The sequence below is a fragment of the Hippopotamus amphibius genome, chromosome X (genome assembly GCF_030028045.1).
Source record: "Hippopotamus amphibius kiboko isolate mHipAmp2 chromosome X, mHipAmp2.hap2, whole genome shotgun sequence".
NCBI lineage: Eukaryota > Metazoa > Chordata > Mammalia > Artiodactyla > Hippopotamidae > Hippopotamus > Hippopotamus amphibius.
In genome coordinates, this window is record NC_080203.1 from 9,655,953 (window position 1) to 9,668,016 (window position 12,064).

Below are 12,064 nucleotides of genomic sequence, written 5' to 3' on the forward strand. Positions count from 1 at the left end.
TTATTCAATTGTTTCCTTGACTGGCAAGGCTAAGTCTAACTACTTTCTTTTTCAGATGAGGAAACGGGCTCAGACACAGGAAGGAACTGGTCCAGTGTCACCTGGAGAGTTAGCAGAGACATGGAGGCTAAATCCACGGGCTCCTTGTCTTCTGGGGAATGGTCCGCTCACTGTTCTCAGATCCTCCTTCGTCAGCAAATCAGAAAGAATCAGTGTGATTGAAGACCAAAACAAAGCAGATCCCAGTAAAACCCACAGTCTTACTCACATAGGAAAATGTTTGTCTCCTGGTCAGGAATCAAGGCTTAAGAAAGATTTCTTTTGGAGAGGCAAGGCAAGAAGATTTTGTGACACTCCCCATTTCCTGGCACTGTGTTACAGATCATTCTAGAAAGTATCTATTTACCCCTCTCTTCCTAAGACTTGACCTTGTCTTTGTACAACTATCCATCCTTGGACATAGAAACTCAGAAAGTGTGATTGGAAAACAACAAACTATATCAACACAGGCAGAGCCTCCTCCCCCCCCATTTTAATCTGTAAGAGCAGAACAGTTAGCTTATTTTTTAAATTTCAGAACATTTGAACTGTTTGAGTAGTAGAACTGAACAACTTTGTGATGAATTTGCACAAAAGAAAATCTGAATAAATGCAGTTTAAAACAGAGTCCTTCAAAAAGCCCTGCTCTCAAATTACCCAGATTATTGCTTAAAATGTATTTGCTTTTCAGAGATCTATTTAGTACATAAAATAGGTTTTGTTCCAAAATTTCAAGTTAAACATTTGAAATGTAATTATGCTTTAAATCCTTATTATCTCAGTGGCATCCTATTTTTTAAAATTTTTAAGATGATGCCTTGGACAAGAATAGCCTACATATCCTTTTTCACAACCTTCTATAATGTGGCAGAAGAAAACCCAAAGCAAAGCATGGCTGGATTTTCCTTTTATTCACTAGTGCTTTTAATAAGCCACTCAGACACCTGGAAAGCAGAGGAAGTTTTTGAGTGAATGTTTTTCTCCTCTTTTCTATCCTTGCAAAAATTGTGTCAGCTGACTGTTACAAGATTGAGGGCTTTATTTCTTTGTTTCCAGTTAAAATCTGTTTGACCAACTAGAGACACGTTGACCGAGCATTAAAACTATGGCTGAAGTCTATGATCAGGAAGAAGCCAAACACCACTTGTCAGCTAAGAGCTTTGATCACTGGAATGAATCATTGAATTTCTGAAGCTCAACTGAGTTGTCCAAGGGTCCATCAGTTTGCCTCATGATAAGAAACTTGACAGTGTTGGATAAAAGGGTGAGATGATGAGCAACCACATGGGAAAACTGCTTTGTGCCCTGAAATGTGATAATATGATCTTCCTAGACTGATGCATATCCTTAACTTTCCCAATTAATCACGCAGAATAAATTCATCAACCCCACAGAAAATTCCCCTGCAACACAGCTAAATGAAAATCCCATCACCTCCCTCCCTTCCCAAAAAGCAGTAGAATATTGTGATTTACAAAGAAGTAAGAAAAGTGGTTTAAACGTTTTTAAAGTCAGGTTTAGGAAGAGAAGTTAATGCAAGGCAGATGCTACATTTGAATCCTGTAAAAAATAAAATCAGAGTATGGCTATCCCAAATTAGACACTGGAAAGGAGAAGAAGGGTAAGAGATTTTCAGGCTTGAATTTCCAGAATAATTGCCTCAATGCGCTGTTTGTGTGTACAGTCACTCCCCAAATAGCCTAGAATCATAGAGCATGGCCATTGAGTTCATCCCAGCCAACACTGTTCCCAGAGGGGAAAACTGAGACCCCAGTGAGAACTATGACTTTTCCTCACAGTTTGTTAGCTGCACAAAGATCAGCATCACAGATCCTGGGCTCTGTTATAGAACACCACCTATAGGTTCTTATTTTGTATAAATCACACTTTTTGAGACAACTGCGTTCTGACAGAAATATGACTTAACAAACCAAATACACAGAACCTACGAAGAACTAAATGATAAGCTCTGGAAGAATTCATCATTCAAACCTGTCAGGGAGCGTGTTTTGTCTCAACTCAGAATCTCCGATTCCAAAAGCCAATAACAAGGCAATCTCAGCCCTCAGCAGTAAAGCTACTTTTAACTCTAGCATGAGATCATTGGGTTCAATAGACAGACTCAGGTATCACTTAAAATTGGGTCCACCAGCATGTAATAAACTTTGAACCTTGGCTGTGTGTTACCATAACTTCTCTGCCATCCTCATGTGGGGTGTGTGTGTGCGTGTTCTTCCTAAGTTCTGAAAATGGTCCAACTAAATATTTGTTTAGGACTTCCTGGAACAGCTAAGAACACACTGTAATTGCTTTGAACTTAGATCCTTCAGTTTTTGACCCTTCTTCACTGTTCAAATGAGAGCCAGAGTCTTATTCATTTATTCATTATGGAAATATTTATGGAAGGGTTATTATGTTCCAAATCACTATGTCGGGTGTGAATGATGTGAAGGTAAAAGGGGCTTAAGGAGTAACAGACTTGGCCAAGGATTACCCGGAGCAGACCCCATTCACCTCTCTGGTCTGCCCAACAGTCACCTTGAGCCAGAAATTACCTTATATTTTATGTTGTAGCCAACATTCTGTCCAGATCAAATCTGCTCCAAAATGCCAGGTAACTAGATCTGACAGATAATTAGCTTAAATGTTCCTTTTTAGGATAATGTTGATAGCAAACATAAAATAATATTTGAAAAATCAAATTAATAAAAATGATGTATAACTAATCACATACTGGTTGCCCAGGGAAACAGGGATCAGGTGCATTTCCAGCCCCCTTTCAGTAATGACATCTATTTTGATGGTCTTTTCCCAGTATCAACAGACATATATGACTTGCTGACGTCTTATATGACATCTGTTCAGAATGGCGAGCTGTACAACCCTTTCATTCCTATTCCACTTCCACTCATCTTTGGAAAGGATGAGATAATCTAGTGTACTAAGTACCAACTCTCATTCTTCAGTAAAACACTCTCGAATGAGACTGTTCCAATTGCTTTACCAACTTGTGAAGGCCACACAAATAAACTGAATATATCGTGCATCCAGCAAATTAATAATCTCAAGAGATGATAATTTGTTTCAAATCCTCTTGGCCGTCACACAAATCTCAAATCCTTTGTTATTTTATACAGTTGTGAATGGAGCATACCTGGCAGATATATTCTGACGTTCAAACAGTGCAAAAGCCAAATAAGTCACTTTGCTATAATAGTACCACAATTACAGCAACAAATGCATCTCTCTCCTCATTTTTTTGACTCTAGTCTTTAGGAATACAGTAATAACATCTTCTTTAATGGATTCGTGATTTATATTCCTTGGATATTCCGTCAATGTTTCTCTTATTTTACGGATATAAATTTATTAGATCACTTATGGTATTAGAATTTTATAATGAAAAAGTTGTCTGTTGTGTGGGTGGGTGTGTGTGGTAGGGGGAGTGTGAGATCAGACGTTCCTTCAGTCCCTAGGGAGACATCTCTACTTGAATTGTTTTTATTGTTCTTTCTACTTTTCATTTTTAAGGCTGATACTAATGGGCATTAATGGAAAGGTATTAATATGTTTTTAAAAGCACATTTACCCTTAATATGTAAATTATAATCATATAAAGAAGAGCTTAATTTGTAAACACTTGAACAGTATATATGAAGGCAAAGAGGATGTAATACTTTGTCATTAACTCCTCTTGAGAGTCTAAAGAATTTTTCTAACTAATTCAAATGTTCATTTTTAGTGCATATTTATTTATTAACTGAGCGCTAACTACAGCATAAAATAACTGTATAAAGTGTATCCAATAAAACACAATATCATTTTCACACACATTTTCAATATTTCATTTGCCTATTAACAGCCCGAAATATGGCATTCAGTTTTTGAAACAATGTCACTATTTGGCACAGAAGTCTATTTACACGAGAGCTCATTTCATTTGCCATTTATTCCAATAACTTGAAAACAATTATCTGCAACTAAATCTAACAGTATTTGTACAAGTACCTTCAAGCTAAAATACTGCTAAAAAATCCCAACACACATGCAACTTAATAGGTTTACATAATAACATACTTATTATAAAACCTGTGACTCTAAGCACTTTATAGAATGTGAATACAGGAGTCACTCTACCCTCTACGGAATCATGGCCACGTCTGACAGAGAAGACGCTGCTGAGCAGAAGAGTCCTGTGTTCGATGGAGCTGAAATGGGTTGACTACTCAGACTGTTCAGGAACGCTACTGCACCATCACAGGATCGCTCTATAGCTCAACTGAAACTGCAGTGGATTTTCAAGTATAAGGCCTTAGCAACCAAGAAACTGGTAGCACAAGCAGCATTGGCAAAACACTCATTATGCAAGTGGGCTCTGTTTTAAGCAAAGTCGATATGAAACTCCAAACATACAAAACAGATAAATTAGAGAGTGATTATTTGTATTATAAAATGGTTTTCTGCTTTATAAAAGGATTCACAAGTTTCTTCTAAATGGCAGCTCTCCTAATGCACTTAAAATACAATTTAACTTACAAAACTTCAATTTACATGTGACTTTTCGCAACAACCATCGTGAGAAGCAAAGTACACCTATATACAGTACTTAATTTTCTCTCTCAGGATTTAGGTAAGTGTCTTATTGTCTTTGTAACAGACACTTAAGCCAAAATGCTATATTTTATGCCACTGAAATAGAAAGTAAATATTGCCTCTAAAACATGGATATTCCAGAAAATGTAAGTATGTTTGTGATTCTTGTATTTACAATTTCGGGAGTCATCTTTACAATGTAGATCTTTAGATAGCACAAGTATATAGCCATCTTCAGGCCATAATATTGGGCCCTATTCTGCAGAAATTTGTTTTATTTTATTTTTGTGGGTGTCCCCCCTTTTTAGATGTGTAACACTAAAGAGATGCTAATGGTGGTTACACAGTAGCTAACCCATGATCTATCAGTCTTATACTGTACTGCACAGAATTACCTTTAAAAACCCAGCTTCCGGGCTTCCTAGGTGGCGCAGTGGTTAAGAATCTGCCTGCCAATGCAGAGGTCACGGGTTCGATCCCAGCTCCAGGAAGATCCCACATGCCGCGGAGCAACTAAGCCCGTGTGCCAAAAAAAAAAAAAAATAAAAAAATAAAAAAAATAAAAACCCAGCTTCCTGCATTTCACTGCTGTTCCTACTGTTTACTCTGGGTGATTGTCATTCAGATATGTTTCTCCTTTATTAGCACTAAACTCTCTGTGTGGGTTGGGGGTGAGGGGTGGGCAGAGAGCCTGTCTACTCTATCTCCCTGGCCCTCAGCACACAGCACAGAGCCTGGCACCTGGGAAGCAAGCACTCAAATACTTATTGAATGAATGAGGAAATGACTGGATTAGGAGAATTGTCTGGAAGGCTTTCTTCAGTCTAGCATCCAATCCAGTATGTTTCTGGAATGTATAAAATCAGAATGAATTTCCAGAGTCTGAAAAACCACAGAACCTCCCTCTTTTTCATTATACACTTTTTGTAAAATCCATAAAATATTGAGCCCTTGATGACATGGAAATAGAAAAATTAAATCCCCTTAGAGGTCAGAGGACAAAGCAGAGGAAACTGAAGGGTCATTTCCTTACTCACCAACTGCTGGAGGGAAGTAAGGCACACAGGTTGATCAAAGTCCAGAACCAAATCAGACTTTTGGCAATTGTGTCCAGACTGAGAAGTGGTGCTTTTGAGTGTTTAGATACAAACTTAGACACAGGTATGTTCAGAAACAGCGGAAGCAACTAATTAAGAGCTAGAATCAAAGGGAATTACCATTTGCGAGACATATAGACCTGTTCCAGGCAGGGCCAGGGGAGATCCTATTCTGTTGGCTGGAACCATTTCGCTGTGCTGATGCTCATACCCATTACAAGCTGCATGTAAGATAAAAGTGAAATAGCAAAATCCAGCTGTAGGAGATAAAATATAAAAATCCTAAAATAAAATATGTTTGAAAGCACTTGAGTGGATAAAGCAAAACAATAGTCAGTGGGAATGCTAATAAGTTAATAAACTTAAAGTGTCTGTGATTGTATTAAAAAATAAAGCTTCACAGTATATGGTGTATTATGCCTTTAAATGAAATAGTCTGGACCACATTCAAACGATTTCATCTTAAAACCTAATATAAAATAAAGTACAAATCTAAGAAGCATGAGAATCTAAAATTAAACCATAGTTATTTAAGCAAAAGTTTATGAAACTGAGTTCTTCCAGGAGGCCTCTTTAAAATCACGTAACAATGAATAGTAAGCTATCTCTGCTTACAATTAATGAATTAGTTTTTCTATGGATAATGGTATTTTACAGGAATGACTTTATTTTTAGGAGAGTACGAACACTGAAGTGGAATCACCACATCAGTAGTTCTAGTCATAGAGTTTAAACCAAAAAACTATCTTAACAGAATATGTATACTAATTTTCCTTCATAATCATTTTCCCAAATACCTACCTCTGTATTCTGTATTTATCATTGCACCAAATGAGAGCAGCCACGAGAGAATTTTTGAAATTCTTACATATATAGGAAGAGGTGATTTCCAGGAGCTATCTCCAAGTTCAACTGGTATAATACTCTTGCTCCTCTTCTATGAAATGTAAAATCTCTGTGTATTAACTTTCCTGTAGATCATTTCAGCCCACCATTTTCAACTTCAATCTAATGGATTTAAATAAGAATTATGATCTCTAATCAAAGAATGAACATGTTAGTTTGTCATTGTAGATATTTGGTGATTTTAGGGTATTAAAGGCATTTTTTTTTCTTGAATGTCCTTTACATTTATATATACACAATTACCTTCTATTGTTTAAGAAAAACTATTTTGCACCAGTAGTTATTAATCCAAATAATTTGGATTACAGTAATTTCTAATTGAAAGCCTATCACATGAATTGTTTATAGTGACAGACAATAAACTATTAGTCATTTTAAAGCTTTAAAAGTAAGTTATCAGGATCCACTTCAATCTCCACATGATAATAAAGGATTATTATGTGCAGTAACCTATTTATGAAAAGGAAACAGTGTGCTTCTTTCAGACGCCATCAATTGCTTTAATAAGGAATTGAAAAGCTGGACTACTTTATATGCAGATCACCATCCCAGTTGCATAAGGATTTACAATAGACAAAACAAAACTATTTTTTGTTGTAAAGAAGGGCTGTTTGTTTAAATCACACAATAATATTTGCATCTAAAAATTATTTACAGGCTAATAAGGCTTCAAAAATGTTATGTAGACTTGGTTTGTTAAAATTATTTTAATGCTAAGACCAAAACGAAAAGCTTGCTCAAGCCGACAAGGAAAAATTCAAGTAACACTTGCCTAAAGAAGGCAGGGAAACAAAGATGCCTACTTTCTTGATTTAGGTACTTATTAACAGGGTTGGAGATGCAAAGAGTACATGATTTCATAGCACCCCAGTAACACTTCCATAAACTCAAGAGGAAAACGCTGCTTTCTTTGAAACTATGAACATTGAGAAGGATTCTGAGTCTAAACTTTAATCCTAAAAGAAACAGAAACTAACGTATACATTTGTCTCTGCTGCCTTGAATTTGCAGAGAATTTACTTGGGAAGTTTTAATCTCACCTTTGAAGTCTTCCTTCAAGGTATTTAATGGCTCATATGTCTTTATTAAATGAGGTGTGTGGCGGCCTCTACTGGTGTGTGTTCATAGAAAATGTTTTAATAGGCAGAAAAAATATTAATTTCAATTAAAAAGTTAGAAATACAGACTCTTCCATTTAAATATATAAAAATATCTAATTTAATGCAGAAAAAATATATTACAAGTTGTGTAATGTACTCTTAATTAGGAAAATAACCTAAAACTGACCATGTTAGTGTAAAATAATGATTTACGGAAGGGCATTAACTGTTCAATTCACTCTGATATTGGGTTAAATATATTTTATTAATGAATTACTAATCCCAACTGAGGCATTTTATTACCTCTAGTCCACTGTTAAATTCCCTTAGTTGACTTAAATAAAATCACTTAGAACAAACCCAAAGGAAAGGAAATATTTTACAGTTAAATCTATAAAGTCCTAGAACTAGAATCATTTGATGACAGGCTGGTTTCTATAACTCAAGCAAACTGTACGTTGACTTAATATAGCTGACATTTCAATCTATTTTACAGTGTTTTTAATTTCAAAAATACAACACATTAAAATATGCTCAATTTATCAAAGCTAAAAGCAACATTTAAGTAATGTACTTAAAGTGCAAAGGCACTTTAACACGAAGAAGTGATGCCTAGTGGCTATGCTTGGTAACTGAAGACGGAAATACCATATATCATTATTTACAAAAGAATTTATAGTCTCAAAAGATCTTTGGAGATCTTCTACAAAGTACACTAAATATCCATTTTCATTTGACAAGTTTGCTAACTCTTTCTTCATTCACTATAATCTCCTCTTCCCATTCCCACACTGGAAAAATAAAAGAAGAAAAAGGAAACAAAACCATAAACAAAATATATGAAAAAAAAATGCATTGTAGAAACACTCATGTCCAATGATGATTCCTAAGGAGAGAATGAAAAAAAAAAGGTGGGGGAGGGAGAGAGCAAGAGAGAAATAATTTAAAGGAAAACCTGAAAAAGCAGTATCATTGCTTCACCCATCCCCCAAACATCTTCAAAGTTCCCCATTGAGGCTGGGAAAGGGAGAACACAAACACACACAAAAGCAAATGCAGTGCTTCCAACAGTTTGGAGCAGCATCCTTTGATGCCAGAGGGTTGTAAATGATTTCCCTTCACAGCTGACTGATTGCAGTTTGTTTTTCCAGAACTTCGAGGTAGTCTGGTTCTGATTGCGGCTTAGCTTGCAGTAAAGGGTGGTCTGGTTTTGACTGCCCCACAAAGCATTTCCTGGGAGTTCCATATAAAACGGTTTTATTGATTCTGTCTTGGTTTTGGCGTCGAGATTCATATGCAGGGGCGAACTGCCTTTTAGGTAAGGTACAAAAGTTATAGTGGACGAGTCCTGCACTGGGGAGTTCCTTCACCCGCTCAGCGATATTCTGATACAGCAGCTCGGGCTCTCTTGGGGTGGCCTGCTTTTCTAGCAGCTCGGTGGCACTTATAGTGTAAGCAAGTGTGGCTGGCTCTTCTTTCTTCTCCTCCAGGTTGCTGTAGCTGAATTCTTGCAGGTTTCGGTAATAGGCCACTGGATCTCCTTCCTTCTGCATGTAGATGGGGTTTTGGCACATCTGACCCACAGGTGGGGGGATGTAGTTATAGACGTGGCCGTCCGCTTTCTCCTGAGTCTCAGTGTTGTAAGACCCATACTGTAACTGGAAGGAACTTACGTCTAAGTTGTTGGCACTCCTGGGAACACTTGGCACCCCCTTTCGGCGTTTCAGGACAAAGACGAACAAGCCAGCCCCGAAGCAGACAGATAAGATAAAGACAACCAGCAATCCTAAAATTAAGACAGAAAGTGGAACTTCAGTGTGTAGTTCAGGATAGGAACTGGGAGACACGCTAAGCGAGCGAGGTGTGTCTGTATTGTGATTCATTGACAAAATGGTTCCGTCTGACAAGTTTGGACCATCTGGACAAATAGCCTCCCTGCCCAGAAACTTCAGGATCTCCCCAGCGTGTTTAGCGGGAGATTCACAGGTCACCTCATTGATGATGACGGGGGAGTTGGCATGCTCTGTCCAGTCCTTTAGTCCCATGATGTCACAGGTACAGTCCCATGGGTTCTCTTGCAGATCTATCTGGATAAAAGCCGGAAGCTGATCCAAGACCCCTTTCACAGGCAAGTGAGAAAAATGGTTGTTTCTCAGATTCAGCCTGGTGAGGGCCGTGCCCCCAAAAATATTATCAGGTAAGGACCGCAGCAGGTTGTTATTCAGAAACAGTAGCTGTAGGTTAATCAAAGCATCAAAGGTCAGCGGCTTAATTTCCTTAATGACATTATACTCTAAATAGAGATACTGCAAGCTCTGCAGTCCATCAAACATAGCCGGATACAGCACTTCAAGGTAATTGCCATTCAGATAAAGTCTGCGTAAACTGGTCAGGTTTGTGAAGGCACCTTCCTGAATGACTGCAATCCTATTGTTGCCTAAATGCAAGAGATCCAAAGAACTGTATTCTAAGAGGTCGTTCTTATAGACAGTTTGAAGATAGTTCCCTGTTAGGTAGAGTTTCTTTGGACTGGTTGGTTTGGGCTGCAGGTCAGAGATATTAGTGAACTTCCTCTCTTGACAGTTGACATTTAGACCGTTGTCTGAGCTCTGAGAGGTGCAGACACAGCTACTGGGGCAGGTGAGGGGCACCGGGGACTTGGTCTGGTACACCATGATGGGTCCAAAGCTCTGTCTGTCCTTCGACACCGTGACCCGGGGAGTTGGACGATTTCTCATTTTGGGTGGCCGGCTGGCTTTTGGAGCCCTAGTTGGGTTGAGAGCCGGATTCATTGTAGGTGACAGCCTTTGGACGTGTGTGTCAGCGTGGCCACCCCTCTGACTGGAGTCACCGGTACTTTTTCTGGGACAGAGGTCTTGCCTGGTCAGCTGGGTCACATCCTTCCCATGCAATCTGAAGGGAGTTTCACAGACAATCTCCCCCACAAAAACAGTTATGGTGTCCAGCCAAGCCTTGAGAGGAAGTAAGTCACAAGTGCAATTCCACGGGTTTTCCTCCAGCTGAATCTCCATGATGCCTCCGATATGTTCGAGGACGCCAGCGAAAGGCATCACTTTCAGCCGGTTCCCTCGCAGGTCTAAGTGGGTCAGCAGGACGAAGCGGAACACATTGCTGGGCAGCGACAGCAGAAGGTTGTCATTCAGGATGAGCACTTTGAGCTTGTTCAGTTTGCTGAAGGCCCCAGCCTCGATGGCACTGATGTAATTGTAGTCGGCCTGGAGGTACTCGAGGCTCTCGAGGCCCAGGAAGGTGTCCTCCCTCAGCACTTCGAGCTTGTTGTTGTTGAGGTGCAGCCTCTTGAGGGTTTTCAGGCCGCTGAACGCCCCGGTTCGGATCTCCTGCAGCCCGTTGTTACCCAGGTGGAGAGTCACCGCGTTGGAGTAATTGACGAACTCGTTGGGGTACAGTCTCGTCAGGAGGTTTCCATTGAGGAAAAGCTGATAGATTCGATACTGGGGGGGCTGGAGCAGACTGACAGTTGTAAATCCTTTGTTTTCGCAGTTAATATTCAGTACGTTTTCCTTCTCTTCGCACAGGCAGCGGATCTTGCAAATGTCTTTGGCAGTTTTGCGACTCTCCGTCTGTAAGATCCCGGCCACGGTTAACACACTGAGGAACCAAACGCCGCTCAGCATCTTTAGGCACCGTCGGTGTCAGCTCAGGTACCTACAGGCAAACCTTGGGGTGGGGGGCGGGAGAGAGCGGGATGCGGGGGAGAAAAAAACACGGAAGCCCGATTAAAATGGCAAAGCGAGGGGGCGGAGTGGGAAGGAGGAAGAATGCGGGGAGTGGGCAGCACGGCAGAATGAAATCACTGTGTTTTTCAAAGCGGTTTTTGCTCTCCTCCCCTCCCCCCCCAGCCCACCCACACACGCGTCCCGGAACACACATGCTTGCACCTGATTTCCCGGCGGGTCGCAGCCAGCCGCGGAGTCATTAGTAACCGCGTTGTCCTACTAAATCCAGCCCATCTCCTCCTCCTCCTCCTCCTCCTCCTCCTCCCCTGGGGTATCTTGAAGAGATCTCGGGCGGCTCGCCCTTCCTGGGCTCGCAGCAGAAATTGCTTTACTTTTTTTTTTTTTAACTGCGCAAAAAGGGGGTGGGAAAATCAGGGGACTGGCGGCGGGGGAGGGGAGAGGGTGGAAGAGCAAAGACAGCGCGGGGTGGGGGTTACTCACACATCAGGAGAAGACGGGACCCCTCTCCTCTGCAGTCCGCCGGTAGTTTAGCATCTTCGGAAAGAGAGGGAGAGCAAGGTAAAAGGAGACGCCGCTTCCGGAGGGATGCCCTGCTTTTTATCTGTGGATT

General features: G+C 40.1%; 1 protein-coding gene across 1 annotated transcript; it reads right to left on the reverse strand.

The window, feature by feature from the left end:
- Positions 1–8,512: 8,512 nt before the first annotated feature.
- SLITRK2 (SLIT and NTRK like family member 2) lies at positions 8,513–11,403 on the reverse strand. The gene has a single exon (XM_057718684.1). The coding sequence runs from the start codon at positions 11,389–11,391 to the stop codon at positions 8,854–8,856; it is 2,538 nt and encodes an 845-aa protein (XP_057574667.1). The 5' UTR covers positions 11,392–11,403; the 3' UTR covers positions 8,513–8,853.
- Positions 11,404–12,064: the final 661 nt, after the last annotated feature.